This window comes from Larimichthys crocea, chromosome VII (genome assembly GCF_000972845.2).
Source record: "Larimichthys crocea isolate SSNF chromosome VII, L_crocea_2.0, whole genome shotgun sequence".
In the NCBI taxonomy this organism is placed as follows: domain Eukaryota; kingdom Metazoa; phylum Chordata; class Actinopteri; family Sciaenidae; genus Larimichthys; species Larimichthys crocea.
The window spans coordinates 15,338,152-15,356,521 of record NC_040017.1 but is presented as its reverse complement, the minus strand read 5'-3'; the positions used below and the strand labels follow the sequence as shown (position 1 = coordinate 15,356,521).

The following is an 18,370-nucleotide window of genomic DNA, read 5'->3' as shown; positions in this document are numbered from 1 at the left end:
TTATTTTATTTTATTTTATTTTATTTCTTCCTTACCTCAGATGTGTGCACTGGCTGTTTGAAGTCAGTTGCCATTTCAGCCACACCTGTTTGGACTTTAGCGTTGATGTTTTCTGTCCATCAGCAGAGGGCAGCAGCAGACTTCATCACTGACTGAGTCTCCTGAGTTTTGTGCCTATGTCCTTGGCCCTAACCTCTTTTGTGTTTACTGGGTTGTAGTTCGGGTTTGAGAGTTTGCTTTTGGACAGACTTAAGTAAAATATTTGGAGATGTGGGTTATGTGGAAAAGGAAGCAAATATATTTCAGTATATATCAATACAAACAAATGTTTTATTTCAAAGCTGTTAACTAATGATGATCTAATAACTCCCATCATAGCCTTTGAGTAAAATCCCATCATACTTTTGTACTTTGATTGCACAGAGATCTCACTGCAGTTATTGCTTGAGGTCACAAGATATGCTGTCTGTTTCAAGTAGAGACTTCCCGGGAGAGAAAGCTTTTATGTGCTCTGCCTCCCACACATGGACTTGAAATTAAGCGTTTAGAGTTTAATCTGTGACCAAAGTCACATTTCCTACTAGAATTCTCTTTTGTAATTGGACAAAGATTTTGAACATCTCTTTTATTGTTTTTATTGTTTTGTTTGATCCTGTTATTTAAAAATGCGATGGTGCCAGTGTCTCCTTTGTATTTACTTCAGGATATGGAGTACAATGTCCTGAACATATAGTGTAGCTGGGATCTGTTCAAAAACTGTCTGGCTGTCAAGAAACCTTTTCCATACTGCTACCAAACTTACTTTCCACATCATTATACACAGCTTTTCAGCTCAGAGAGTACCTGCATTTCAAGTCACAATAGTTATGTCAAAGGAAAAGTAATTTAAGTTTTCTTTGCTTCCAAAACAGAGTATGTGAATTTTGCAAGGCAGAAGTTTCAGCTTCTGATGAAGAAATCAGTGCATCACTGCTTTGGATCTTTAACTTTATTAATGCAGCCTTGTAGATTTTGTGTTGTAACTCCAACCCTGTAAATAAGATTTCTGCGATTAATTTCCAATCATTTCAAGCATCTACTGTGTAGACTCGGAACATTTCATATGGCAACAACAACACAAAATGTCAAGGAGGTTACAGTAAATAAATGAGTATATCTCCAGTATTTGTACTAATTAATTTGGACAATGCAGATACTTGTTTTCTGTATTTGTATTTGTTAAACAATGTCAGAGGCCAGTGATGCATTTTGGAGGAAATTGGTTTCTCCAATTAAAATGACATTATTCAAGTCTACTGTGTTTCCCTGAACAAATTCTCTTGTTAATACAAAGTAGAACCAGAGTAGAAAACAAGAATGATGTACTACTGATTTTCTAGAACCAGGTCAGGTCTTGAGTAAATGAACACAAACAGATGTTTTCTGAAATTATTCTGCGATTTTTTTTCCAGATGTGGTCAGACAGCTTAAGAAACGACACGGTTTGTACTAAGCAGCTTTAATATTGAACACTGAATCACAGAACACATACAAGTGCGACACGAAGCACACCAAGTCATCATTCAGAGAACATATTTGTTTTGTTTTTTGCTTTCAAAACAAAGAAAAAAAAAACAAAATAATAAAAAATAACAGCTTTCTCAGTATACATGAGAACATACAGTGTTTCTTATACAATCAACATTTTTACATGTTTAGTTTCCGAGCAGTAAAAAAAAAAAAACTCCAACTTGGTTTGTAAAGACAAAATTCAGTGTGATTACAAATGAACTGTTTGATTGTTTATTTCCCGACCGTACTTGATCTGCGACGTTAAATAATCTGAACAAATACTCTCCACTGATCTACATCTATCATGTGCACTATCAAGACATTTCAGACATAATGACATTCACAATATTACAAAATAAGGCACAATATTTACCGTCTCAAGCAAACTTCTAATGTACTTCTGTGAGTGTTTCAGGTCGTCACAGTTTAGATTTTAGAAAGGCTCAGCCTCTCAGTGAAATGTGTAAGTGTCTATTTGACAAGTCTTTGTCCGTAGTGGCTCTGTTGTTCATCACTGAAACACTAAAAGTGTCTTTATGGCTTCTTTTCACCATACATGATCCTCACCTCTGCATTCAAGAGGAAGGTGCAGCACACACTCTCCATTATTTACCGTACTGTGCCCCTTTCCCTCGTCTTAACCAGTCCCTCCAGGGGGATTGGCTGTTGTCCTGATTAGAGTTTGAACTCCAGGTGGAGGACTGACGTGTCCAGGTAGAGGCCGTCCTGCTGGGTCTGCTGAAGAAGGACATGCCGTTGGAGGTGGACTTCTTCTGAGGAAGCTCCGACTGCTGCTGGGTCATGAGCTGCTGGTTAATGATGATCTGGATGTCGTCCTGAGGAAAGGCGGGGAGGAAATGAGCAGGAAGTCTGAGGAGCACGGTCTGGTGTCTCATGTCAACTCTGCCCTCGTATCTTTATAACTCAATATTTTTATCTGACTGTAGCAGAAGAAGTAAACTGCATGCATATCTTTTGACACTAACATGTGGAAATCATTGTATTTTAATGGTTTAAAAAATGTTCAGTATATTTCTTGTTATCGATAAATCCCATCAAAAGACCAGAACCAACTATGAATTGCTCCGACTAACAAGCATTGTCTGTGCAGTCAAACTCTGTCATACTAGAGCTTGATGTTCCTTCAAATACTCCTTCAAATGCCAAATGTGTAATAATCACACACACAAAGGGCTCATAGAAGTGCAAATGTGGAGACATGGTGGAGTGATGGGCAGCCACACATCGAGGCACCCTGGGAGCAGTTACGGGTTTGGTACCGTGCTCAAGGACACCTCAGCAGTGCCCAGAAGGTGAACTGTGAATGGGCTTGGAGCTGAAAGCCACAGACAGGCTGCAGAAGTCGTAGGTTATTGAGAGATTGACTGTTTTTATGAGATTTATTGCCAATATGAAAAAATTAACAGTTTTATCCTTTAGGAGTTAAGAAGGTTTATGTTTTTTAACCTGTTTGCTTCTTTGCTTGGAGTCTTGCAAACTATTTATGTAGTACCTTCCAAAATCTGATTTACAATGTAAATGTAGTGCAGGTTCAGCTGATTTGATACTGATGGGGTGTTGGAGCCTTCTTGATCCACATTGTTTCCTCTGTGTGTCTGATTTGTACATGGATTGTATATTTGATAGACAGATTACTGAATGTATTTTCATCTTTAATCACTGTTTTTATTTCTGATTTTATTTAATATTCCTGATTTAAGGAATATTTTTAACTGTTTTTAATTATTCTAACAAACGTTTAAAACCTTTTAGCGAATGATTTGAACTTTTTACTAACAAACATGATTTTTCCACAAAATGAATCAGGGTTTTGGTTCAAATACTGTCTGCATTATCTCCGTCTGAACACGTGAGATCAGGCAGATGGCCCGGCTTGGCATAGTGACTCAGCAGCAGAAGGACTCAGAGACAGAGACACCTGCCGTTATATCCCTCCAAACTGACAAGGCTGAGAGAGATATGTCTGTCTGCGTCTATGCCTGACCTCCAACTGAGAACACCAAACTGAGATACATCCATCTCCTGTCCTGTCAAATTATCACTAAAACTGCCGACGGCGTGCCTCGTAAGTCAGTTTTCATCAGTCATGATGCCAATTTACTGATCAAGGATTTCCAAAGCGATTAGACAATGTGACAAAGAGAGATGATTTGAAGTAATTTAGGTACAAAAATGGACCTCACCTGCCAGGCCTCCAGCTCCTGTGACAGCTCAAGTTTACGTTGGATGGCTTCTAATAACTGGTTGTTCAGACACATCATGTCGTTTTTACTTTTCAGTAACTCGGCCTCCATCAGGTTTTTCCTAGAGAGAAATGATAAAACCTTCAGTCACATCACGGTCATTTATGAAAAGTGTAATTTGCTAGGCTGCAAAAGTAAGACTCATCTGACAGTAATTCATGAATGAATGAATATTCAACCAACAATGGCTGTTCCTGCAATACGTGTAAAAGCAACTGAGGAACTCACTTGGCTATGGCTTCGTCTCGGTCTCTGATGGCCTGTTGGACGACTTCCGCCTGCTCCTGTATACTCTGCAGCTTGTGCCTCAGTTCAGCGTTTTCCTGTTCCAGCTGCACGTTCTGGAGGAGGAAGAAATGAAATGACTAAAGACATTGTTGCACTGAAACGGTCTCTGCCTTTCAAGGACGAGCATAAATGTTCCCTTTGAAAACTCTAGTCTGAGTTTGAAACGTTTGAAACTTTTGATGTAATAAAATCTGAAATCAATTTTAAAATAGATTTGTTAGTGCATGAGGAACGTGAAATATGTGATTTTGAACTTGAGTAGCAATTTATCACAAAAATAAAAGATGTGACATGATGAAATTAAAAACTAAAGACATTTTTTATTTAATTTGTGAAAGAACTGACACAATTATTGAGTGGAAATTTTAAATTTAAAATAAAAAAAGGGACTTTATCTGAATTAAAGCTTTGATCAAACTGCAGTAATCCGTCTGTGACATTAAAGTGAATTACAGTGACCGCAGGAAGGTCAGCACTGACCCAGCCAAACCCTAAAATAATGGGCCTCTATGGGCACTGCTCTTCCCTGACAGACGTGTCCGTTCATCACTGCGTTACCTGATCTCTCAGCTCCTGTGCTGCGCTCGGATTCCCACACTGATCACCCGTCCCGTCGACAAAAGCTTGTTTCAGCTCCTGGGACAGAGACATTAACAAAGAGATCAGGTGTCGGCCGTGCATTTCACAGAGATTTTACACCAAAAGAAGTTTCTGTGGCGTTGGCCTATTTGCACGATGCTCCGAGGAGAGGAAGGGGATGGGCAGGAATATTTAGTTACAGTGATAAATGCCTGTCACTGCTCTGAACGGAAGACAAATGTCATGAGACACAACTGGACAATTGTATATGCTTGCTTGAGGCTTAGCCACGCATGTAAGCTATCAACTGGAACAATTCATTGGCAGTGCATAAACAAGGACGCACACTACCTCAGCCTCTAACAGCCACTAGGGGCTAGATGAATGAATGTGGTATGTACAAACTGATCCAAGATTTGTGCTTTTTGTGCAGTAATGTAATGTAATAGAGTAATATATACTCTACATGTGTAAACAATAATGATCCTGTCCTCCTTTGAGTTCAGCTAACAAGACCAGCCTTTTGTTTTGCATTTCCTCTCCTGCCCTATTTGCTCATTTTCCGTGACTACTGCTCACCTGAGGGCTTGATGTCTGTGCCAGTGTCTGAGCCACTCCCTTCAGCTGATGCAGTATGGCCTGCAGGTCGTCCTGTTGGTCTGCGACCCCTGAGCTCTCTGAGCCGTTCAGTTCCTGTGTCAGCGGGAGCAGCAACTGAAGGATGGAGCCCATTTCTTGCTTCATCTGAGTACAACGTAAGAGGAGGCATTTATGTTACTGTTTTCATGGCCTAGTCTGAGGTGTTGAGTTACTCTTACAACAATTGATATAGCCTGGAGGCTGCTGCTGGGTATTTTGTCTTTATTAAAACAGCTAATGTTTCAGAAGTTTTAATAAAAACTGGCTCAAAACAAGGTATTAATTTCCCTCTTTCCCTTTCAGCATTTACATGCAGTACGTCATATATTTGCACACTGGGAGGTGAAAGCATTACCTCATCTCTTTATTTAGCTTGAGTCAAATATATCCCATGATGATCTTATGGTAACTCAACAAAGACATCTTAAAGGTTAACTCTCATACAGTATAAGGGATATTTATATAATATCTTATGCTACGTTTACAGACACGAGTGTAAATAGTGCTGGAAGCTGTAAAACGGGGAAACTCTTCTGTGACAAACAGGAAATGTAACGTGTGACTCATGAGTGCTGCTATATACCACATTTTCCTGCTGGAACAAAACAATAACAGCAGAATTAAAAGACTTGGCTTTACTGTCAGTTTTCCTGTTACCTCTCAGACATAATTCAAATTTCCGCAACATGCCTTCTCAAATATTTGAGAAGGCATGTTATCACTATTAAAAATAAACACAGGACCTTCACACCTTTTCCTCGCAGACAGCGTTCTCACATCAAACTCAATCTTTCCTATAAATTTAAGCGTTACCGTGTTATCTCCTTACACCTGTCTGAACGGAGAGACTTTGTTTCAAGTCATCATCACAGGAAAAACAATTTCCCCTCATAACGTACGTGCAGCATTGTGGGCAAGACTAGTACCAAAAACGAACACTTCCCAACCACAGCGTGGAGATAAAGTCAGTGCCGCTGGTCCCAAACTGTTTCTGTCAGTTACAGGACTGAATTTTAATTCACAGCCTCTCTGCCTCTCAGTCACGTCTGGTTGTTTTTGTTGTATTCTTTCGATAAACTGAGTATTTCTTCTACTATTACTTCTAGGACTTTCATTTTCACAATTACTGTGCAGCGTTATCTGTGACTGTGCTTTAAGAGGAAACTATTTTCTCATGCTCTGCTATGGCTATCTAATTTTATTTTATGATACATGTATGGAAAAATCATCATCATCGCCCACACATAACGACTGCCATCATAATAGAGCTAGTTCTTAATTAAAAACAGGAAAGACATGATAAACAGGTGGACTGCTCTAATCTTTCTTGTAAACAAAGCTTGCTTCTCTTGAAAGTAGAACATCCGGGACACTGAATGAGTACAGATGATATCTGTGACCTGCGGCACACTTGGGGTGCCAAACACCTGTTGGACTGTTTGATAGAAAATAAAAGATGCAGCAGAACCGGATATATTCTGTTTTTCAAAACATTCTTCTTCCTTGTCAAAACCTGGCGCCTACGTTACCCACAAAGCAACTTTACCAACATTGGGTTTGGTCGGATATTCAGGTGTGTTATGAATGGAGACCCTAGCCTGCAGCAGAGACTTCTCGTAAGCTCTTCTTTCTCCTGATACACACCCAGATTTGTTTCATGGTCAGTCTTGTAGTCTTCAGACTCAGCTGCTACTGACTCAAGTGACATTACTTGAAGCAATTTATCAAATTTCAGTAGTAGACAAGTGTTTTTTTTGGCTGTATGTCTTGAGAAAATAGTGCATTTAGTGGGAACTACGTTCAGCAGCGGATTAATACACATTTCTGGTACAAGGGGCGTGTATATGAGATTGTGTCCATTCACTGTCATGTCTTGTGCAACATTGACACTGCTTTAGTACCTCTTCCTTGCCAACTCCCAGCTGTGCCGTCTCTAGGCTGGTCTCCAGCTCGGACAGCAGGGAGGCATCTCCGTGGCTCCTGGCTTCCTGTAGGGACACCTCCTCCTGGAGGTCCTCAACTTGGGCCTGAAGCTGCTGAGAGCGACTCCGTGCCGCCTCCACCTCCTGCCACGCCTCAGCTAGCTGAAAACATGAAGAGGTGCATACAAACGTGAGTTTCAGGTTAGCAGCTTGTACAACATATGATAGACATTAAGATAAGACAACATGAAAATTGTGTTGCCCAAGGACATGTGTGGTTTTTCCACGAGCTGTCATGAGGCAAGCGTGAAAATATTCCAACAAACAGTGAGAGAGAAATCCTGACGTGCCAGATTCCAGCGTCCGGCCCAACATGAAACTAAACGAACATGACTGGAATCCAGAATTGCGGGTGAATGTTACAATGACGGGGATGAGGTGATTGTTTTGCAGTGCTTTCCACAATCCCACCGAAACCCAGGCCCTCAGGCATGCAGGGAAATCCCTTTGTTACAGAGGCTCTTTCATTCATACACCAAACCACACTGAGCTTGTTTTCTGTTGTCTCGTCTGTGTGTGTGTGTGTGTGTTTTCAGCAAAAGTATGTCATGTATTTGAATATAGTACCTGCTGGCTGTGCTGTTGGTTGAGTTGGTCATGCAGAGCCAGGCGTGTGTGTAAAGAGGCCAGACTCGCCCTCAGCTCTGTGTTTTCTTGACACACACTCTGCAAACGCTCCTCCAGCATTTGTTCCTTCTGGGTGAGACGCAGCGCCTGAAAGAAACGCAAACACACACAACGCTTAAATATGACAAAAAAAAAGGTTTCGTCTTCTCTGACTTACTCACACTTTGTTTTTCTTTGACGTCATTTTCCCTGAAAGTAAAGCAGGTACTTCCTGTCATTTAATGTGGGAATGTTCCTTTGTTTCTCTATTAATAAACCATTTGCTAGAATCTCCTCAGCTGTGTTTTTTAGCAGGACAGGTCGCTTTCACCATTTGGTATTTTACTCAAACCAGAATTTAGACTTGCATCTGAAGGCTTTATTGGTACTTGAAGGATTGTTCTTTTGTTGAATGGTTGAAATTTATGACACACATTATTGCATTATGTGTAATTGAAAGGACTAATAATTATCAAGGGAAGTTCTGTGAAGTTTGGTCGCATTTTTTCATTTATATAATGAAAGAAACATTTTTGATGATAAGCTTAAATTTGATGTGAACACTGAGGCTTTTGTGACATCAGTCTTTTATTGAGAATCTTCTTTTATATGCTGGTTTTACAAGCTGACGGTAAAAGACAGAAGCAGTCTAAATGGTATTGTTAGTCTGTTCTAAGGTCACTGGTGTGAAACAAGGAGATCTCAATTCTTTATGTAACCAACAAATACTCGTAAGCAGAAAGTATTTTGGCTTCTTCTGGATATATTCTTGCAAGTGAATTTTATCTGTTGCCATCAGGGCGGCATTATGCTATACCTGCTTGAAAAAAAACTGTACAGACTTATAAGATAAATATTGTGGTAGCTGACCAAGTGTGGAACAAAGCTGCCTTTAACGTTAAGCAATTACCCTGGGAGTGGAGGAAGCAAGTCTTGTCCTTTAACCATTGTCACTGTTGGTGTATGTTTTGTATGATCTTATCTGGTTTTCATTTGTGCTCAGTAAGTTAAATCGTCAAATTATTTATAGACTCTTCCACATTTAGCTCTCATTTAGCCGTACGTTTTGTAAGTTTCTGTGTTTTCTGTCTATGTGTAAAGCTGTTCCAAAACAAATTGAACCCAGCAGGATTAATAGTTGTTTTGAATTTGAAATTAGGAAATAGTGAAATAGTGAAAACATGCTGCCTATTTTTGTTGTTGTATTTCTTTCATTTCATTTGTCATATTTTTCCTTCATGCATCCAGATTTGATTTTGCCTTGTGTTGTCATTATGTTCTTTATGAATTGGAAAACCTGAATCACAAGTTTCCTCTGTAACTGACACTGATGAGAAGTCAATGCAAGAAGGTAAACTGAACCAGTAGCTGACAGGAAACATTGTATGAAAGCACATACAGACATCCCGGTGCAGTGTGTTCTGGTCATTCTGTCCTTGTGAGGACATGATGCTCCAGAACCCCCCCCCCCCAGAAACTTTTAAATAAGCACCTGTTTAGAAATTAGATTAGCTTTTCTTTTAACATTCAGAGGTGTACTTTGTTGTGCAGGTAGTTACCTGCTCCCTCATGGCACTGATCAGCTCCTCATCCTGCGGCCTGTTGTTGCTTCCTTTTTGTTGGAGCTCCTGTTTTAAAGCCTGCAGCTCACTGGACATGACTCTCTCCACCTCCATCGCCTACACACACACACAAACACACACACATCAAAGAGACACATGAGATTCACAGACAGAGTAAAAGAAAAGAGAGATGTAGCTTTCAAATTTGCAGTACTGCCCTGTAAAATGTTTGCTTTTAGACATGAGGATGGAGTTACAGAGAGATTCAAGCAGAGAGAAGTGGTCAACTTCAAACTGGAAAACAAAGCTCGCCTCGGGCGTGTGCTTTAAGAGAATCAAGACCACAATCTTGAATCTAAAAACAACCAAATATAGCAGGAGGTCAAATCCTGTAATCTCGACCCAGAGGAGAAGAATCATAATACAATACCTAAAAATACAATACCTGCCAGAAAGGTGGGGATTAGGTGACTTAAATTAAACATGGTATGGGTTTTGCTGCAGGCCATGCAGCACATGGAGAATGAGAGATGGTTTTGTTATTTCCTTTGGATAAACCGCGTATGGTTACAATATGGTCCCCAAGCTGGGGGGTCAGCTCAATGTAAGGATAAAATACAGCTTTTCTCTGATTTTTTAATATAAATAAAATCTTTATTTAAAAATTCTTCAGGTAAAACTCACTGAGAATCCTGTTTTGTTGAACTGCCTATAACATGTTCATGAGAACATACTGGCTGCTTTTTTGCAACAGGTGGATCCTCGTTTTTCTTAGGATCACACGCACATGCAAGAGCATGCAGCGACACAATGCACAATCATGTCGATGGTTTCACGCAGTTCAATTGTAACAGGCCAAGAAACGTGGCACTGTGCCAGCAAGCTGGCTAACAAACATGGATATAAACATGGAAGGAAATGTATTCATCATGTTTTTCCGGCCTCAAGGATAAACACAATATGTGTGGGTGGGAATATAAAGCGAGTTGTTTACAAGAAAATTCCACAGAGCACCTTTAACAGGCTGGAAAACACAAAGCAACACGATTCCTGTGATCACTCATCCGTCAGAAGCACAGAGGACATTAAGCAATCATTGACAAACCACATGTCGTATTAAGAGTTAAATAATGACACAAATCAGCTGCTTTCCTCAAAGCTAATCTCTCAAACATAAGATAAAATAAAACTGAGGGATCTTTGGAGAACTGTTGTGCCAGTTTGAAGCCCCAAGTGAGCACACAATCCCCCAACACCCCCGTGCCCTGGTCTGAAACCCTCAGTTGCTTACTCAGCAGTTCGGTGGGCCCCTGTCAGGTCCCATCACGACCACATAATACAAGATGAAAGGCCGCACTGTGCGCCAGATGGAGCAGAGGGCATCTTGTTCTTGCCTGTGACATCACCATGCCACATTAGAGGCATGGCAAAGGGTGAACTTGGACGTCATGAGGGGACAGCTTGTGTGAGTGCACAGAGGAAGTGAGGCAGGCTCGAGGGCTATAAATTGTTGTGTGTGTGTGTGTGTGTGTGTGTGTGTGTGTGTGTGTGTGTGTGTGACAAGAGTAAAACAGGCACTGATGGACAAAAACAAAACATAGCATGCAGACACATGATGAGGAGGAGAAGGGGGGGTGAACGTTTGTCCCTGTGAGTCGTCATTTCAGCTGAATTGTCTCCTCAAACACGGGCCCCCTCCACAATAGAGGCAGCGACCCACTGAGAATGACCAAAACAGGAGTGGAAGGAGGACGCTCCATTTGGTAGAGGCACAAAGATGATATTCACTCAAGCCTCAGGCCTTCATACACCACTGAGGTATCTAACAGCTGACTACCCAAGCTACAGCCGAGGCCCTCGGGGAGCACACAGAAAAGACGTCTCTCCCCTGGGATGATGGGATGTTGGGGTATGAGGGGCAACATCAAAGGAGCAAATGAAAGATTTATATCTCTCCCCGATGTATATTGTCTTTCCCTTTTTGTCTGCAAGTTGCGTGATGCTTGTTGAGGGCATAGAGGTCACGGGGGGTTCGCTTCAATTCACGCATCTCCTTTTACAATAACGGAAATCTACAGTGAAGGATTTGTCACAGCCGTCCCAATAACACACTCCATGGCCAGGGAGAGAGATCATGTGGCAGTGAGAGGAAAGCAGAAGGTGAAGAGATAACCGAGAAAAGACAAAATCGCCAAATTGTTCATTTACAGTGGACCAAATATGAATTAATCCGCCAATTCCTCTTTTTTCAGTGCGTCATTTAGACACTGAAATGTCAAAAAATAAACAATTAGATTGATCTGTAACTATTTTTATGATCTAATATTCATTTATTTAAGCAAAAACACCAAATATTTGCTGGTTCCAGCTTTTCAAATGTGAATGATTTGATGCTTTTGGGTGAAACTTGATAGTAAAATAAATATCTTAAAAGATTTGTATGGTTGGCCGAACAAAACAAGATATTTGAAGATGGTGGGTTTGTGGGAAATTGCAACAGGCATTTTTCACTGATTCACATGATTAATCAAGTAAATAATCAACGGATTACTCATACAGCCTGTTGGTTCTGTGAATATTTAATAGGATCCTTCTCAAACACTTGTCTTGTCTAGATTATGTCTGAGAATCCAGGCTGTCCATGTGTGGCTGGAGGGGATGATGGGCTCATCAGCATTGGGTGTAAGCAGCCGAAACAAATAGTTTAAAAAATACAACAACAAATCGAAAAATAAACAAATAAATCTAAATTTCTCCACAAAGTCTTCCAAAAAAATATTCTGTTTAATTTAATGTTTCACTCAAAAAAGCATCAAGTCCTCACATGTGAGAAGCTGGAAGAGTCGGCTTGATAAATGACAATTAATCAATCAAAATAGTTGCCAATAATGTTCCTGTTGACAAACAAAGCAATTAACTGGCTGATGGTTTCAGCTCTCAGAAACAAATGTCGGCACAACTCAACAGAAATTCACACTACAGGTTCTAAAATGAGCATAAAGTTGAATCGACACCTGTCTCACCTGTCTGATTCTACTCTATATGAATGTAAGATCAATTTTTATGTATTTATTTATCTTTTAGCTGAGCACGCAATGGGAAAACAAGATGGGCGTTGGCTCGCTCTCACATCACACTTCATTGAATCAGCTGATGAAAACATAAATTATGACTGTGAATGACTAATGTAACTAATACCACAATGTCCTGAACTTATCTTATATTCATTTCTGTCCAGAGAAAAACAAACTATATATTATAAACATTTCCAGCTTATCGTCCGACAATCATACTCCCTTTCCAGTATGGCATTTCTTATCCAGTAGATGTTTTTCTTTGCCAAAACATTTTCTTGCGTCAAACTAAACCAACTAAACATCAATAATATCATAACCTCACCATCATAACCTGCTGGCTCATCAGATTCAGATTTAATATATTTCCTTGTTAAACATTCACAGGGTCAAAGAATAAATCCACAAAGATGCATCAGACAAACTCATTAGTTTAAGGGTTCTCCTATCATGTTTCACTTGCAGGAATGATAACATTTAAGAGAAAACACCCTGACATCGCTCAACACTCCCTGATATTTTAACATCCACTTTCCTGCAACTGTCTAAACAGTCACGCCAAACCATGTGACGATCTGGCACACGTCAACCCTGTTTTTACGCACCAGGATGGAGAGTCACAGCAAAAATCTTTCCTCTCACATCAGAGCTTTGCTTTGCCATCGCTGCTGAACATAATGAATTCCTCGTCTCTCTCAGGTTTCTGTGGTGCGATACAGACGCCCTCCTCCAGATTCCTGTCATGCTCCGGTTACACTCTCACAATCAGGAGTTTCAAACTCTTTGAAACCTGCTAGCGCTTTATTATAAGCAGACTCACAATCCTTAAAAGGCAAATACAAATATTTAATAGGTTCAACATTGTTGTCTGGTCCCATTTTCTTGTTCTTCAAAGATAATACACTGAATATCTTTGATTTTGTGCTAACAGTCAGACAAATCAAGACATTTGAAAATCTGGGAACTTGTGACGGGCAGTCTCCACTTTTGATCTACTGTAGCCCAATCAGGACACACAGAACAAAAGTCTCTGTCCCAGTCATAACTGTGGGAACGCCTGTACAAACACACATAATTATAGATACACAGACACAACTCACCACAACAGAAGTGACAGCACCCTTCACCACGTCAGACATGGAGTTTCTTCACACTGCTTCTTCTTCCAACACATTCACTGTCTTCTCTGGCTTTTACAACCACACACAGAGTCCAGAATAACCCATGACTGATGCCGGGCAGCCAAATAAAACATTTTCTCCACTTCCTCCTCCTTGACCAGCCCAAACAGAGATAGCACTTTTTATCTAAATTGACTTTTTCCTGAACTTTAAGGGAGTCTGTTTTTCCTCAGAGAGTCTTCCAGTCGAGCCACAGAAGCAGCAAAAGACAAGCAAGTAGTTCCTTATTCTGCGGACCTTGACTCATGGGAGGTGGCATACTGTTGTTGGGATTCATTTTTAACTTTGCAAGCTTTGATTTTTATGTTTAAACAACACAAGGAGCTGCTCTACAAAGATATCTGTCATGTGTAACACAACACTGTCACAGCAGTCATGATTAGTGAAACATTTCCTACTTTCCCTGGAAAAAAACTGAAGGTTGTCCAGCTGTCATCTCCTCCATGTTAACTGATAAGAGGTTGTAAATTATGTCACCAGTTAGATTTTCGTACTAGTGTACTCGGTTTCGTCAGGATCAAACTACGCTGATCATAAATATTTGACTTGTGCAGTCTGATAATGATAATGAGCCAGCTGTATGTTGCCAGTTGTTTTGTTTGTTACGTCATACAAGAATCTTAACTTAATTGAACTTCATGTTACTAAATAAACTGGATCTGGTTAAAGGTCCAATGTGTAATATTTAGGGGGATCTATTGTAGTATATGACAGAAAATGAATACAATATATATAATCAACATCCAACTTAAACGTCCACTTGAGGCTGGCTACAAAACAAGTCAGTCTCCATAAGTCCCCATGTTAAAATGTCCAACTTCACAGCAGAAATAAACATGTTTACAGCCTGGTACAAAAAACAGTTTTGGTCTCTATAGCTACTTTCACCATTCATGACAACTGTACTGTACAAATTAGGCTTAAAGTCTTAAAGTTATGCATAATTAACACCATGACTGCTTTGATTGACAATTGGGTGTTACAGATTACTTGTTTGAGCACCCAGGCGTCATTTGGTCCACATCTTTGCCGTTTTTTTGATTAGCTAGGAGGCCGAATAGGCAGGACTACTAACATGGCTGCGGACAGATCCACAGATTTTGAGCTTCAAAACGCCACTTTAGAAATCTGTGGGTGCCATCACGCCTACACCATCAGCGGGTATTCAGCGGGTTGCAATCTGCAACGTTACAGCTAGATGCCACTGAATCCTACACACTGGACCTTTAAACATACCATAATGAGCTCATATCTCACATTCACGTGATCTGCACATTTGTTTTCTCCTCTTAAAATATCTTGTTTTGTTCAACCAACAGTCCAAAGCTCAAAGATATTCAGTTCACAATTATATAAAACAGTGAAAAGTAGAACGTCCTGACTGAAATTGTGCAAAAACTGACAAAGAATTACAAAAAAAAAATAAAAGTTGCAGATTAATTTTAAGTCAATCCATTTTAAATCAAGTTTTTCAGGCTCTATTCTCATGTGTTGAAGGCTCCTTCCTCCCTCTGCCCTAGATCTGAAATCAAATCATGGTACTGACGTTCACGAGTTTACATATCATTTCCATTCTGCTCCACACTGGTGTGGATCATTTGCCTGAAGCCAATATCTCAGACTTTGTAGCTTCCAACTTACAAACTTCTGTCTCTCCTGCTAAGGTGAAAAACTTTCTTTTTATCTAAACTCGCCATGGCCTTGCTCTGTAAAGCCTGAGAGTTTGTCCTTCTGGAGATTAGACTGAGTCAGACTGACACCTGAGTGATTCGCAAAGAACATTGAGTTTCAGTGCGTGGATTGGGTGACCGTCTTATCTAGTTTGCCTCAGACCTGTAGCTTTGGATCCAGAGTTCAGGTGTTTGTTTCACAGAGGTTCAGTTACCTGTCGCAACCTCTGGGTTTCTTTGAATCCAGCTCTATGTGATGTTGTGCAGACCTTATATTCACACACTCAGCCTGTACATGTGTGGGACTCACAGTGTTGAGCTGCTCCCTGAGTCTCTGAGTGTGCTCGCTGTGCTCCAGCTCGGCTCGACTCTTGTCCCGCTCGGCCTCGCTGAGGGCCTGGGTGAGCTGCTCCACCTGGGCGCTCAGCTCCCTCACATCCCTCTCCAGGTCTCCCACCTGGCTCTCCCACTGGGACTGGCAGCCCTCCAGCTTCAGCCGCAGGTCATGCTTGTCCTGCTCCAGCTCCTGCACAAAGGCAGATAGGGTCAGACCAAAATGCCATAACTTCAACATAAGCTACTGAAACTATAACGTTTGTAAGTGATCCTTATTGGCAAGAGCATGTTAAAATTATAGTGTTTTATTTTTAAAAAGGGACAAGCCAGCAAGCTTCAATTAGAGTAGTGAAGGATCATGAGAAATATGATAATATGAAAGTATGATGTACAATGAATCTCCATAAAAGAGCAATGTTAAGATGATTCCTTGAGCTTTAGAAAACTGTGCATTAATCATTATTTTCTAGCATTTTTAGACCAAAATATTAAGTAATCAAAAATAAGTTGTAGATAAGTGCTTGCCACATCTTTATTGCACTTTTTAAAGTGTTGCGTCACGTCTGAGGTTTGTCCTGACTTTGTGATTTAAGCTGTAGTCTCACCTGATAAGATTAAAGATTGAACATCTAAATGAGACATCAGCATGAGAAAAACAATTAGACCTTTAATTAGTCTGCTGTAACCGCTCAGGTGTGACGCTGCCCAGGAGGCAACAGTTTCACAACAGAGACAAACCTCACTGCACCTGCTGTCTCCTGCCTCGTTGCTGTAAGGGTGGATTTATTAGTTGCTTTGCAGACATTTATTAAATCTGGAGACGTCACGCACAGACACAGAAGGAGTTTGTGTACAAGTTTGATTCCACACAGTAGGCTGCCAAGTTGTTTCACAAGCTGTGAAGATAGCTGAAGAAATATTTCAAGGTTTCAAATAAATAACCAAGATTGTCAATTGTAAAAACTAGACTGAAACAATATTACGTACTTACAAAGAATTTACTGGAAATGTCTTTAGTTTTAGTACTTTTAGTCAGTTTGGTTAAATCTGTCAACACAACAAGTATGAAAAGGCATTATGTCTTTCACAAAGTGTTGTGTAACTATTCTAAACTTCTTAAATCTGATACCACCCGTATTATAATAAAGAAACCCTACAACTCATACTGAAACTAATATTAAAACTAAACACTTTTAAACAATACAGAAAGAAAGAAAAATACAAAACTATAATAACTGAGAAACACAAAGGAAAGAGCACAATGAGAGCACACACCTGATCACTATGAGGAAAGTAAAAAACAATTTGATGTGAAACCAGCTTTTTCTGTCTGTTTACACTTTACACAAGTGTGTGAATGAAAGCTGCTTTGGTCACAATAGAGTTAAATCCTCTGTAGATTTATGGTAGATCTGAATTAGATTTACAGTATACATACTGAGTGATGATTACAGTGTGTACACTATGATTACTAGTGTTCAAGTTGTTCCAAGTCAAATATTTGCTCTGTTAGTTATCATCTGGACATATAACAATCAAGAAACAACCAAATAAGTGTATTTGTTATATTTTTACCACATTATCTGAATGGAAATGACCGTCTGTGGTAGTTTCTTGAAGAAAAATGACAAACTGGAGCATATTTTCTAAATCGGATTCATTTAGTTCCCAAAGTTGCTCTGCAGTTTGATGTATTTTAACACTTTAAAGCGCTATTATTAACTTTACAGACAAAAAAAAATGGACACTTTAGTTAATTTTCAACCGCCCACTTCAAACACAAGCGCCAACCACGTCGTCAAAAACCTTTTTTAAACCACGTTTCACCTCAAAGCTTCATTTTACGCGGTATATTTTGCGCACAATCGGCGCTCCTCGGTATATATCTAATAAAGGCAGGTCGGTCTTACCTCCAGCTTGTCTGCGTATTGTTCATGAAGTTTGTCGCTCTGATCTTTCAACTGACGGTTTTCCAGGAGCAATGCGTTTCCCAGCTGGGCTGCCAAAATAACCTCTTCCTCCTTTTGTTTCAATGCAGCCAGAAGTTCATTGGGGTCTTGATAATCTGTTATTTCCTCCGCTCCGTAGTCGAAGTAGAAATCCTCCTCCAGGTCCATGTTTTTGGACTTGAAGCTCCATTCAAGTCGATTCATAACAGAGAGTAAACTCAAACCTCCTGGGTGTATAGTGTTTTAAAAGAAATGACACAGCAACAGGTTAAACTAGTGAAATACATATGTGAATAAGCTGCATGTGCATGATCTGTCAGTGAGTGGAGCTGAAGGTTTGAGCTCCACACGGAGAGTAGGCTGGTCCGTCTGTCAGCAACAGATGACTGTCTGTCTGTCTCCAGGGGGAGTTTCCTTCTGTCACCTGAGCAACTGTTACCATCTCACTGTCAATAACCACTCTGTGACCTGTCCTCATTCAAGGCTCCCTCACTATGACTGTTTTACAATGGAAAATCACACACAGCGTCCACGCACACACCTGTGTGATGTGATCAAATGCAATAAATAATGTTTGCTCAAGATGTCTTAATTGGTTTTGTGGGTTAAAATATACACGTCATCACAAAATACTGCCATAAAAACGACCAAAACATTGAATCAACACCTCTCTGGTATCAGGAAATACA

At 40.1% G+C, this 18,370-nt stretch overlaps 1 protein-coding gene across 1 annotated transcript; it reads right to left on the bottom strand.

The window, feature by feature from the left end:
- Positions 1-1,482: 1,482 nt before the first annotated feature.
- si:ch211-235m3.5 (BICD family-like cargo adapter 1) lies at positions 1,483-18,108 on the bottom strand. The gene is made up of 10 exons (XM_010752541.3): positions 17,643-18,108; positions 15,707-15,922; positions 9,469-9,588; positions 7,871-8,017; positions 7,223-7,405; positions 5,262-5,426; positions 4,662-4,739; positions 4,044-4,156; positions 3,756-3,876; positions 1,483-2,387 (listed from the first exon to the last, which is right to left on the bottom strand). The coding sequence occupies exons 1-10, from the start codon at positions 17,883-17,885 to the stop codon at positions 2,157-2,159; spliced, it is 1,617 nt and encodes a 538-aa protein (XP_010750843.3). The 5' UTR covers positions 17,886-18,108; the 3' UTR covers positions 1,483-2,156.
- Positions 18,109-18,370: the final 262 nt, after the last annotated feature.